Genomic DNA, 13,377 nt, shown 5'->3' with positions numbered 1-13,377 from the left:
ATAGAGATGAGGTCTCACCAAGTTGCCCAGGCGGGTCTCGAACCGCGGGCTCAGGCAATCCACTCACCTCAGCCTCCCAAAGGCACGGGATTACAGGCTGAGCCACCGAGCCCGGCTGAAGTGTGTTTCTAAGAGGAATTTTTATAGATCTTATGCACCACATGTCCTATGGGAAATTGAATGTCGAAAAACTAGAGAAGGCAAGGATCAGTCAGCTTCTTTGCCTCCGAGCATCTCACAACCCTTGACATGCTGAAGTCGTGAGGAACTTTGGGGAATGTGGAGTGTCCCTCCTGTATTCGTGTGTGCATCTGTCAGATGTCTGTCTGACTTTGGCATCCCCCAGGGTTTTGGTCCGCGGAAGCCTGTTTGTGTGAAGTATTTCACTTGGGTGGGCTGGCTGGGCTCTGGCTGGTGACTGGGGCGTGTGGGCCACCTCGACTCGATGACTCGGGGGAGACGGAGCGTCTCCTCAGCTCCACACTCATGCTGGGAACTGGACGTTGTCCACTGTTGGAAGGATTTACATGGCAGGCTCTGGCACATGCTACATGTCAGGGCATGCCGTCTGTCCCGAGAGCCGGCTGCTGACTGCTGACCCATCCAGCGCTGTCGGAGGGTCGGGGCTGCCGTGAGCAGTGTTTGCTCAGCGCCTCCTGCTCTGGGCTGTCAGAACCTTCCCTCCTTTTCTAGAGGAGCCCAGGCGGGTGAGAACCACCTTCCTTCTCTCCTTCCTTTCTCCAGAACGACACCTCCGGCGAGTACAAGCAGGCTCTGCTGAAGCTGTGCGGGGGAGATGACGAGTGAGTGGGTGCTTGGCTCCAGCTGGAGCAGGGCCTTGGGCTGGAGGCTTGGACTCCTGGCTCAGATCTCGATGGATGAACTGGAGGAGCCAGGAGCTCACCGTGGGTGAAGGGTGGCCCGGGCCAGTTCCTGTTGTGCGAGTGTGTCTCTGGGCCTGAGTGTCTGTGCAGGGGCGTGGCCTCCTGTGCACGGTCATGTCTGTGTGTCTGGACTTGAACGTGGCCTCCTATACGTGAAGATGGCTGCATGTTTGAGTGTCTGTGTATCTAGACATGAGCATGGCCTCCCATATCTGACCCTGTCGCTGTGTCTGAGTGTCTGTGTGTCTGGACATGAGTGTGGTCTCCTGTAAGTGGAAATGTCTGTGTGTCTGGAGCGAACCTGGACAGTTAGTCTGGGTTTTGTGACCAAGAGTCAGAAGGTGAGGGTCCAGGCCCCGCTACTTCATGGCTGTTTCTCAGTTTCATCATCTGTTAAATGGGAGGAAGACAAACCCCTACCCTGGCTGCTCATTGATGCAGCTCATTTGAAGTAAGTGCCCCCTGGTGCAGGCCCTGTGAGGGGCCCTGGATGGAGCCCACAGCCTAGAGCGGCATGGAGACCGCTTTGCCAGAGGGAGAGTCAACGAGAGAAGTCTGTGAAACAACACGTGCAGGTACATGGCCCAGGCTGGGGGAAGCTTTTTGGAGGTCGTGAGACCCAAGGAGGAGGGGAGGCTAGGTGCAGAGAGACCTGGTGCCCGTGTTTTGGTGGGGAGTCAATCGCCCGTGGAGAGGCCTAGAGGTGAGGGACAGCCTGGCTCATTTATGTGACCGAGGTCACGCTGTCCCGGAGTACTGGGGAGAGAAATGAGGCTGAGAGGTGGGCAGGGCTGGGGCCTCTTCCGGGAGTATTAAGCTAGGCCACGACTTGACCAGATTTGTGTTCTAGGAAGGGAACTAGCGTGCTCCGATTCCCATTCCGTAGGGTGGTCAGGATCCAGTGAGGGAAGGAACACGAGGACTCTCGCTAACCCCTGGTGAGGCCACGGGGGACGAGCACTGGCTCCTGCCATGTCCAGGCCCCCTGAGGAGGAGAGGCAGGGTGGGCAGGGCTGTCACCTGCTCAGTGGCTGAGGTGAGACTTGGACAGGAGTCACTCTGATTCTGAGGAAGAGGAGGGAGTCGAAGGATTGGAGAAATCCTGGTCTTCCCGGGCCCTGGGGCCGGGAAGGCTACTGAGAAGGCCCAGCAGTGCAGGGGTGGAGAGGGAAGGTTCCAGGAGTGGAAGGGAGACAGGGTGAGTGGATGAGGTGTAGGCTGGAGAAAAAGTAAAGCTCAGGGTGTGAGTGTTTGTGTGTGTGTGTGTGTGTGTGTGTGTGTGTTGGGGTGTGTTGAGGTGTTTTGTGTATGTGTGTTGGGGTGTGTGTGTGGTGTGTGTGTTGGGGTGTTTTGTATGTGTGTGTTGGTATGTATTGGGTGTGTTGGTGTGTTGTGTGCGTGTTGGTGTGCATGTGTGTTGGTGTGTTCTGTGTGCATGTGTGTTGTGTGGGTGTTTTTGTATGTGTGTTAGGTGTTTTTTGTGTGTGGTATGTGTGTTCTGTGTGCGTGTGTATTGTGTGTATTTTGGTGTATTTGCTGTGTACGTGTGCTGTGTGTGAGCGTCTTGTGTGTGTTGTGTGTGTGCGGATTGCTGCCCACAGTGACGTGCCGCCCTCTCCCCACCCCTCCGTTCCAGTGCTGCTGGCCAGTTCTTCCCGGAGGCAGCGCAGGTGGCCTATCAGATGTGGGAACTTAGTGCAGTGGCCCGAGTCGAGGTCAGACCCGCCCTCCTGCCCTCGGCCTCCTGCCCTCCTGCCTTCCTGACCACAAGCTTCTCTTCTGCTCGCACCTTCCTGCTGCTCTGGTTGGCACCCAGCTGCCCCCTGGCGGCCCGCCCGTGGGCTCTCACCCCTGCCACTTCCTCTCCCTGGAAGTGCAGTCGGGCAGGCGCTCTGGTGGGGCACCTGGCTCCTGCCTTGGCTTCTAACACGCCAGGAAATGTCTTGCCCACTAACTAATAACGGGGCTGCTGAAGGGGGACCTGGTGAGTCCCACGGAGGGGCCTGTCCCACCCTGGACCCAACAGGTGGCTTCCGGGGCATGAACACTAAGGACAGGCGGGCACTCCGGGTGCACTGGATTCAGGGATGTCCTCCTGAGCCTCCTCAGCCTGGGATCCACAGTGGAGGGGTTGAAAGGTTTTGCAGAAGCATTGGGGCAAAGCATTCCAGAGACGTTCACACTGGTCCACACAAAAAAGTTTGGAACTCTGAGTCTCTCTGTCACTTGCTTGCTGTGTGATATTTGGCAGGACCCCTCTCTTGGGGCTTCTGTGTCTCCGTCTTTGAAATGAGGGGTTAGACACAGCAATCCTGGGGACCTCTGCAGGCTCCTGAGCTCTGATGCTCTAGAACAGCATTCCTCAGATTATAAGACAAGAGCTGGCACTGCCGGTGGTCTTAAGTGACGTGAGAAATGAACTTTGTTCGGTGGGCAGGGCCTTCGTGGGACCTAGGGTCACTGAGCCCCAAGAGTGAGGGGGAGAGCCGCTCCTTTTCAGTTTCATCTGCCTTTCTGAGGACGGCCAAGAGATGGTCTCTGTTGGGGGCCACGTCTCACAGCACTCACTGGGTTGCCTTTTTCGCAAAAAGAGAGCCAAATGCTTTAAGTTCAGAGCTTTGGGCAAGCAATGGCATCTTGATGATATTTCACATGATTTTCACCTTTGTTATAATTATTTCTGTGGTCTATTGTGTGTTTATGACACATGATACCAACGTCCTAGTCCATGTTAGTGATATATGATTATTCTCATCCATTAATTCACTTAAATATGTTTTACGTGCCTGCCATGTGTCAGGCCTTGTAGTGGGCACTTGGGATACATCAAAGGACAAAAAGGATGCAATTCCTTGACCTTTAGGAATATTTAAATGCACTTCAAAATGGATGCATTTAAGTCAAACATGAAAGGCGAACTAAGTAAGGCTATTAAGAAACCGCATGGCGGGGACACAAAGCTGAAAACATTGTGAAAGTCATTCAGGAGTGACTGAAATTTGGGTAACTGTTCTGGTATTTCAAAAACATTTCTGTGGTCTTGTCTGGGCGGGGGTGGCTTTTTAAGAGGAGGTGGGATTCTGGAATACTAAGAAGGCCCCAGTGGAATGAGCAAGGAGCTAGGACAGCTGAGTGCTGGCCACTTCCCCTTGGCCGGAGGACTCCCAGGCCTGAGTCCCTCTCCCTGTCTCTTCCTTTCTCTCACTCTGTCTCTCTCCGCTCTAGCACAAGGTGTGTCTGCCGTGCTGCCTCCCCACCAGCTGCTTGGTTTGGGCTCTGGGAAGCTTCCACCCTCGCATGCACCCTCTTGGTCTGTTCCTAGGACCCTTGGGCACCTGCTGAGTCTCTCTCTGTCCCCACAGCTGAAGGGAACCGTTCGCCCAGCTGAGGACTTCAATCCTGATGCAGATGCCAAAGCGCTGCGCAAAGCCATGAAGGGACTTGGTGAGGGGGGCCGGAAGGGGCAGGGCTGGTCTCTGGGGCAGTGGGCTGAGCAGGAGACGGGGTGAGGCCCCAGACTGGAGGCCACAGGATGGGGAGGACTTGATCTTATCTCCACCCTGCTGAATCCGTGAGAGAGGAAAGAGAGACAAGAGGGTTTGTGGGACCTTGGCAAGAGCCCTTCCCAGAAACCAAGGTGCCCCCCCGCCCCTGGGCGCAGTATCCTCCAGGGAAAGAAAGTACTAGATTATAAAACCTGGTTTGGTGCCCTGGCTTTGCGGCTGACTCGCCGTGTGACTTTGGGCAAGCCTTTTACCTCCTCTGGGTCTCAGTTTTCCTGTGTATAAGATGAGAGCTGTGGACCCTGTCATCCAAGAGCCCTGATTCTGGGGTGGGAGCACCCCCTGCTGGTCAGGCCTTCCGGGCTCACTTGGCACCAGGGGGAAGAGCATGGTCTTGACCCTGTGTCTAACTGGACCTGTGGCATCTGGGGTCTGCTCCCCTGACCATTCTCCTCCCTCCGTTCATTGGCATCTCCCAGAGTCTTTGGGACAAGTCTCTTGCCCCCTGAGCCTTTTATGGGAATGAGAGCATCTCCCGAGCATGCCCAGGGCAGTGGGAGCACGGGTGATAAAGTGTTCTGAAGGCAGAGCCCGGGCCAGGTCAGAAGTGGATGGCATCATCTGATGGCAGGAGGTGGCACCCTAATGCCTTCCCGAGCTACCCGCGGTGGTTTGAGAACCTGGGGGTCCAGATTTCAGGGATGCAAAGGGAAAGGACATGGGGTTGCTAACAGTAGGACCTCAGTGGTCAGGGTTGGAAGGATCCCTTCGGAACTGCTGCAGCCTCTTCATGTTGCATATGTGGAAACCGAGTCTCAGAAAGGGAAAGGGACTTGCTTAAGGTGGACAGCCTTTGTCACGGCTAGAGCTCAGAGGCCCTGACTCCAACCTAGTGCTCTACTCCCCCACACCATGTTCGTTTTTCCCAGCATGACAGAAAGGCAGGGAGGAGGCAGTGGGGGTGGGAGGAGGTCGTCAGTGGCAGGAGCCAGGGGCGAGGTGCCTGCCGAGCTTCCATCCGACACCAGGCGGGGATGGGAGGCAGGGTGTACGGGGGAGGCTGGACCACAGCCTTCTCCTGAGGCATGTGGCTTTGGTGCTTCAGGAACGGACGAGGATACCATCATCGATATCATCACACACCGCAGCAATGCCCAGAGGCAGCAGATCCGCCAGACCTTCAAGTCTCACTTTGGTCGGGTAGGGACTCCTGGACCCGGGCCCCATCCACACTCCTCCTCCCCAGTGGAGGGAGACCTGTCCCCACTGGCGCTGCGCAGTTAGGCACCAGGGTCTTCCTGGCAGTGAGGCTCCTGTGGTCACGTGACCTCGGGCTGTCTCCAGTGCTGGATTTGGGCAGACACCTCTCCATAGCCCCCATTCCTGCAATGGGGAGCGCTTGAGTGAGATGGAGATGGCTCGGTGGGGTCAGCAGACAGCATGGGGCCACAGTCGGGGTTGTGAGTGGTTTCTGTGCAGTGGTTTAAGCATCTTGTAGGTCCTTTGCACAGACAGCCAGCATCCAGGCCCCAATACTGAGCCTCAGGGATTATTGCCATATCTTGGCAGCATCTGACTGAGGCCAATGACACTCCCCCAGGATGGAAACGGTGTCCTTCAGGGCTGCTCCCCTCTCCTTCCTGTCTCCTGCCTCCAAGGAGAGAGGGTCTTCCTCCTTGTGGGTTCTTCCCCACCCTCTTTGGCTTCATCTGAACAAAAGGACAAAGACAGACTCCCATGATCCCCCACATGAAGCCCCTGTTCCTCATCCTGACTCGCCTCCCTGTCCAGCATCATGGCTGGGCAAGTGCTGATGTCATCATGACCTTGGCTCTGCCCTTGGCAGGACTTGATGGCTGACCTGAAGTCTGAGATCTCTGGAGACCTGGCGAGGCTGATTCTGGGGCTCATGATGCCACCGGCCCATTACGATGCCAAGCAGCTGAAGAAGGCAATGGAGGTACATATGGCACCAGAGGGGTGGGGTCCAGTCTGTGCAGGTGCTAGAGGGGCCAGTAGCTCTTCTTAAGCCCAAGTGGGTCAGTTGTAACTGCTTGGTAAAACTTTCCTAAACCCACTTCAAACTGGTGTAAACACAGAAGGGGGTTTGGGCTCCTAAGACTGAAAGCTACAGGACAAGACCTGGTTTAGATGTGGCTCAACCCAGAGACTAGCATGATGTTTGTGCATTCGTGGCTCTTAACTGCTGTGACTCTCCCCTACCAAGGCTCTGTTGTCCTCTGCGGTGACTTCACAGGCAGGCAGCCTTTCTTCCCAATGTGGCAGGGTAACCACGTGCATCCTATCAGCGACCTTCTTCTTGGATGCCAGCAAGAATCTCGGCATCTCATCTCCTCTGGTTGAATCAACTTGAGACACATGCCTGGTAGCCAGAGGGTTCTAAGGGTCTCATGGAGTAGCTAGAGGAAGCGGGTAGATCTGGACGGAAAACCACAGCTGTTGACGTCTGTATTCTAGTCCAGCCCTTTTACATACTTGCTGTGTGATGGGGGCCTTTACTTAACTTAAGCCTCTGTGTCTTCATCTGTGAAACAGAAACTGTCATCTCTGCCCTTCAAGCTGGGACAGGCACAGCAAGGTCACAGGTATGGAGGGCACTATTAACTCTGAAGATCCGACCTTGCAAATGAGCAAGAAAGAGCATTATGTCCTGGCCCGGTTACCACGGGAGTGACTTTGTTCCCAGAGCACCAGTCACACTAGTACTTCCTATTTATGGGGAGACCATGGTGGCTATTCTGCACTAAGTACATTGGTTCAGTTGGTTGTCTCATCAAAGCATAAGGCAAGGTTCTTATTGTGTCCCCATGTTACAGGTGAGGAAACTGAGGCTTGAGGGTTAAGTTCCTTGGTCAAGATCACAGAGCTATGAAGCAGCAAAGTTGGGGTCCAGACCAAGTCTGCCTGGCTCTAGAGCCTGTCTATCTTGACAACCATGTGAACCCATCAAGACCTTTGGCCCCTTGAGGATTAAGAGACCAGCAAAGAGAACTGGACTGCTTTAAAAAGTATCTCCCTGGCAAAGTCAACTGAGATGATTGCTTTTAAAAATTCCCTAAGTGAAAAAGCAAATGGTCCAATGACATAACTTTTCTGTCCCTGCTTTATGGAGATAGAAGGGACCCGTGAACTAACCTGACCCAGCCCTTTCCCTGCTCACAGTCTGCGAGGGAGGCTCAGGACCTGTGAGTTCAAACAGGATGGGGCTAGGCCCTGGGGACTCAGGACTCCCAGGTTCCTCACCACATGACTGCTTCCGACAGAGACTACTGGGGATCTCAGTCAGGATCAGTCTCCCCAGATCTCAGGAACCCAGGACTAGCTGAGCATAGAGAATGTGTCTTGCCTTGTCTTGTAGTCATAGCCCTGCACCGTGCCTAGCAGCTGGCATTTGACAGGTGTCTTATCATATATTCAAAAGAGTGATCAGTCAGTGAATCCAGGGTCTAATCTGTCTGTCTCCCCTCCCTCACAGCCTCCCTGCTGCCCTGCATGGAGGTCCCTAGCCTGTCACAGCCCAGAGGACCTGATATCTCATCCACAGGGTACTCCTCAAAACCAAATAAAAATAATTGTGGCGTGTTTTTATCTTGAAGCACAAAATTTTGTTTTCTTATGACAAAATAATACACATTCACTGTGAGAGCTTGAGAAAATATAGACATCAAAAAAGGAAGAAAGTAGCACTCATCTGTGGTCCTCACCCAGAGACCCAGTGAACACAGTGGCATATGCATACCCTTCTGTTCTTTTTATATACTTGCACGTAAATATTTACATTCATCTGGCCCCAGTAGCTCACTCCTGTAATCCCAGTACTTTGGGAGGCCAAGGAGGGAGGACCGCTTGAGCCCAGGAATTCGAGACCAGTCTGGGCAACGTAGAAAGACCTCGTCTCTACAAATATAGTTTAAGAAGTTAAAATAAATAAATAAAATAGCCAGGCATGGTGGTGTGGGCCTGCAGTCTCAGCTATTTAAGAGATTGAGGTGGAGGGATCACCTGAACCCAGGAGGTTGAGGCTGCAGTGAGCCATGATTGTGCCACTGCACTCTAGTCTGGGCGATAAGACAAGAGTAAGACCCTGGCTCACAAAGAAAATTTACATTCAGATATGTATGTGTTTTTTTATACTCATATACCTATCTATCTTTTCCCTTTTTTGGCCCAAAGCAATCCTTGTGGGAGGCTCTGAGGATCATGAGAGGTTGGCATACTTGGCCCTGTAGGTGTGGAGGGCTGTTCTGGAGGTGAGGGGGAAAGTCCAGGAAGGCTTGGCCTGATTTTTAGCCTCCTGGGTGATTTCTAGAAACAGGTGTCTCGCTGGCCTAGGTCCCTTGGACCTCTGTACAGGTTCAGATCCGTGGCTGAGATGACTGTCTGTTTTGACATCCTAGGGAGCCGGCACAGATGAAAAGACTCTCATTGAAATCCTGGCTACTCGGAACAATGCCGAAATCCGGGCCATCAACGAAGCCTACAAGGAGGGTGAGTGTGGGGGATCCCAGGCCCAGTGCTGCTGGGAGGAGAAGGACTGGGCTCCAGCTTCCAACCTGAGCTCACAGCTCTGGCTGGTCTCCTTTCTTTCAGTCCAGGAGGCTTCAATAAGCCTCTTGGGTATGCCCAGCCCTGTGTCTGGAGAAAGACAGAGGCATCCTGGAAGGAGAAATGTCTGCAGGTAGAAGAGAGGTTGGCTGGAAGTGGGAAGAGAGAATATCCCAGCCTGTTGGAAAGAGAGAGGGATACTTGAGACGCATGTAGCCTGTGTAGTTCTGTAGGGCCCCACCCCCAGAAGGGCCCCATAGGATGCTTGCACCAATACTGTGACTGACTGCCTTGAAAGTCTTTTTTTTTTTTGAGTTGGAATCTCACTGTCACCCAGACTGGAGTGCAGTGGCCGCTCCCGGCCACTGCAGCCTCGACCTGCTGGGCTCTGGCGATCCTTCCGCCTCAGCCTTCCAAGTAGCTGGAACTTCAGGCGCATGCTACCACGCCTGGCTAATTTTTTTTGATTTATTGTAGAGATGAGGTCTCGCCTGCCCAGGTGGGTCTCGAACCCGCGGGCTCAGGCAATCCACGCACCTCAGCCTCCCAAAGGTGCGGGATTATAGGCTGAGCCACCGAGCCCAGCTTGCCTTGAAAGTCTTAATATTTTTTTTGAGTTGGATTCTCACTCCGTCATCCAGGTTGGAGTGCAGTGGCACGCTCACGGCCACCCCAGCGTTGACCTGGTCTCCAGCGATTCTTCTGCTTCAGCCTTCCAAGTAGCCCAAACTATAGGCATGAGCTTCTGCACCCAGCTAATTTTTTTGACTTATTGTAGAGACGAGGTCTCGCCAAGTTGCCCGGGCTGGTCTCGAACCTGCAGGTTTAGGCAATCCACTCGCCTCGACCTCCCAAAGTGCTGGGATTACAGACTGAGCCACCGAGCCCACCAAACAAAAATTTTCTTTTAAATAGAGATGAGGTCTTGCAATGTTGTTCAGGCTGGTCTTAATCTCCTGGACTCAAGCCTTGGCCTCCCCAAGTGCTGGGATTACAGGTGTGAGCCTCTGCACCCGGCCAAAATTCTTAATTTTTTGACAAGTGGCCTCATTTTCGTTCTGAAGAACCTTGAGTCCTGGGCAAAGATGTTTAAACGTTTTCTCTAGTGAGCAACTTTGAAATGGTAGAATTTTTAGTAGGGGAGTGCTGTGGTCAGAGCTGTGCTTTGGGGTCTAGGAACTCCATGCAGGAGGGAGGGTAGACGAGAGAGTGAAGACAGGGAGGTAACTTAAGAGGCTGTTGAATGGTGGGGGTGAGATGGGTTGATGGGACCTCAACCAGGACAGTGTAAGGGATAGGGAAGAGGGGAATGATGGAGTGCCGGCTGTCTTACAGAACCAGCAGGAGGATGGTTGAGTGCCTCCAAGAACCAACTACAACCCCTTCAGCCCCGCTTCCCCAGCCAACACTGCCCTGGCTCAAGTCAAAGCTTCTGGAACTCCATTCCCATCCCCCACCCCCACCCCACCACCAAATACTTCCTAACTGGCAGCTGTCCACACCCCCTTCTCTGTCTCAGACTATCACAAGTCCCTGGAGGATGCCCTGAGCTCAGACACATCTGGCCATTTCAGAAGGATCCTCATTTCTCTGGCCACGGTGAGTGAAGTCATGGGCACAGGACTGCTTGCGCCTCTTCTGACCTGGGAGGAGGGAAACGGTCCTGAGTGGAAGGGCCAGGCAAGTCAGAAGCCCACTCCTGACGAAGAGAGGGTGTCTCCTCACTGACCTCGTTAGCCACCCACTGCCCACCTGCTGTTCACTTGTCAAAGCTGGCTTGATGCTGCCTTTTCTGGGCAGCCCTCCATCGTGGCCCTCAGCCTGACTTTTTGGGCCTCCAGCTCACAGGACAATGCCACATGGGTGACTCCTCTCCTGGGCTGGGTTGTTACCTGGTAGCTGCCATCACCACCATTCTTTTTTTTTGAGTTGGAGTCTCACTTAGTTGCCCAGGCTGGAGTGCAGTGGCATGATCACAGCTCATGGCAGCCTCCAACTCCTGGGCTCAAAGGATCCTCCCACCTCAGCCTCCCAAGTAGCTGGGACTACAGAGGTGTGCCACCGTGCCAGGATAATTTTTATTTTCTGGAGAGATGGGGTCTCACTTTGTTGCCCAGGGTAGTCTCAAACTCCTGGGCTCAAGCACTCCTCCTACCTCGGCCTCCCAAAGCACTAGGATTACAGGCCTGAGCCGCTGTGCCTGGCCCCCATCTCTTGAATTCCCATAGCCCCGTGTCAGGATTTCTTACAGTTAGCAAGAGCTCGCCATGTGTCAGCATTGGGCTAAATGCCTTAGAAATGCCTCCACCAGGCCGGGCGCAGTGTTTCAAGCCTATAACCCCAGCACTTGGGGAGGCTGAGGCGAGAGAATTGCCTGAGCTCAGAGGTTTGAGGCCAGCCTGGGCAACTTGATGAAACCTTGTCTCTACAATGAATCAAAAAACAAGGCAGACATGGTAGCTCATGCCTGTAGTTTCAGCTACTTGGAAAGCTGACACGGAAGGATCGCCTGAGCCCAGCAAGTTGAGACTGCAGTGGCCGTGAGCGTGTCAGTGTGCACTCCAGCCTGGGTGACAGAGTAAGACTCCAGCTCAAAAAAAAAAAAGAAATGCCTCCATTAACGACCACAGCAGTCACCCTCTGGCAGGAGAAGAGAAGTGTTCACGGGTGAAGTGGCTGAGTAGGAGGGGGGTGGCTCAGGGACAGGGGTGGACAGTGTTTGAGGCTGAGCTTTCTCCCTATTCCTGTTGCAGGGGAACCGTGAGGAGGGCGGAGAAAACCGGGACCAGGCCCGGGAAGATGCGCAGGTGAGAACTTGGCCCACCCACTCCAGCTGCTGTCTGTCCCTCCTGGGCCCTGACTGTCTGCTCATGGGAAAGGCTCCTGGCGGGGGTGGGGTATGGGAGTGGCCAATTTGCTTGGCTAACACTTACACTCTGGGCCCCTCCGCCCTTGGATGGGTCCCTTGGAGGTTTCAGAGTGAGATTTAGCAAGGTGGCGCTGGCCTCACTGGCATTTCCTAGGTAAATAGTAGGGCCCTCAGAACTGGAAGGGACTTAGGGATCACCCAGGTCAAACCCCTCCCCTCCTTGCTGAGAAGGGGGCCCGAATGCTAAAGGTCTCAGTCTATTATCTGTAAAATGGGCCCGAGGTCAGAGGGACTGTCCTGGGAGAAGTCTGGAAAGGACGGTCCTTGAGGGATGGAATCTTCGTTTTATTCACTCATACATCCAAAGTAGCACAGGGTCAGAACTCAATCAATAGTTGTTGAGTGAATAAGGGGAAGAGGGTTCTCTGGGGTCTCTGGGCTACTCTGCTTCTGCCCTGCTCCTCGGCTAATGGTGTGAGGTCTGGACTTGGCTTCTCGTGGAGGCTGGACAACACAATTCGTTTTCCCTGAGGGCTCCTCTGGCTGGGCAGTCCCTGCTAACCTCTGCCTTGATCCCAGCACCTACTGCCGGAGCCAGGAGCCAGGGACAGTGTTCTGTGTCTTCTGCTTGCCCCTGCAAACACTCTCTGTCCAGGGCTTGGACACAGACACCACAGACTGCAAATCCAGCTTCCCTGTTTTAGAGTTGGTAAATTGAAAAAGCACGGATGGATTGGGGGTCAGAAAACCAAATTTTCAGTTCCTGGCTCTGCCAACAGAGGTGTGTGTGAGCTAGACACATTCTCAGCTATTGTCTGACAGTTACAAAATGGCAACAGTACAGAACATTATTCTATACTTTTTTTTTTTTTTGAATTGGAGTCGCACTCCATTGCCCAGGCTGTAGTACAGTGGCATGCTCACAGCCACCCCAGCATCAACCCACTGGGCTCAGGCGATCCTTCTGCCTCAGCTTTCCAAGTAGCCAAAACTACAGGCGCATATTACCATGCCCAGCTAATTTTTTGATTTATTGTAGAGATGAGGTCTCACCAAGTTGCCCAGGCTGTTCTTGAACCCATGAACTCAGGCAATCCCCTCACCTCAGCCTCCCAAAGTGCTGGGGTTGCAGGCTTGAGCCACCATGCCCAGCCTCTATACTTTCTTATGCTCCCCTTTGGACTGAAGAAAAATAACAAACCAATCCAAGGATACAATTTCTTAGTAGCAGTGGTTTGATTTAAACTCAGACTTGCCTGACTGGAAAGTCTGTACTTTAATCCATTTGCAATAATACCCTCCAGAGCCTGTGCAGTTAAGTTTCCCTGCAGCTTCTAAATCAAGTAGCGTTGTTTTAGAACACAGCTGTCAGAAGGCGCATGGTCTCATAAATGCCTGATATTCCAGCTATGTGAAAAGTACACTGATGGGGGTCAGGCTGGAAACCCAGCCAGACACTAGGATGCCCTGCTGAGGCCACATCTCGCGCATTCATTCAACAGGTGTTTCTTTTTTTTTTTTTTGAGTTGGAGTCTCACTCTGTCGCCCAGACTGA

General features: G+C 53.5%; 1 protein-coding gene across 2 annotated transcripts in view; it reads left to right on the top strand.

The window, feature by feature from the left end:
* The window catches only part of ANXA6 (annexin A6), a 52,087-nt gene that overhangs the window by 22,801 nt on the left and 15,909 nt on the right, over window positions 1–13,377 (top strand). For both annotated transcript variants that reach the window (XM_008049314.2, XM_008049313.2), the window contains exons 12-19: window positions 745–803; window positions 2,521–2,599; window positions 4,247–4,328; window positions 5,493–5,587; window positions 6,234–6,347; window positions 8,806–8,896; window positions 10,473–10,552; window positions 11,707–11,760. In XM_008049314.2, coding sequence (XP_008047505.1) covers window positions 745–803; window positions 2,521–2,599; window positions 4,247–4,328; window positions 5,493–5,587; window positions 6,234–6,347; window positions 8,806–8,896; window positions 10,473–10,552; window positions 11,707–11,760 — 654 coding nt within the window. The remainder of the gene's footprint in view (window positions 1–744; window positions 804–2,520; window positions 2,600–4,246; window positions 4,329–5,492; window positions 5,588–6,233; window positions 6,348–8,805; window positions 8,897–10,472; window positions 10,553–11,706; window positions 11,761–13,377) is intronic.

The sequence above is a fragment of the Carlito syrichta genome, unplaced genomic scaffold (assembly GCF_000164805.1).
Source record: "Carlito syrichta isolate Samal-C Ts95f unplaced genomic scaffold, Tarsius_syrichta-2.0.1 Scaffold131799, whole genome shotgun sequence".
Classification (NCBI taxonomy): Eukaryota; Metazoa; Chordata; class Mammalia; order Primates; family Tarsiidae; genus Carlito; species Carlito syrichta.
The sequence above is the reverse complement of the archived record's forward strand: the minus strand, read 5'-3'. Positions and strand labels throughout refer to the sequence as shown.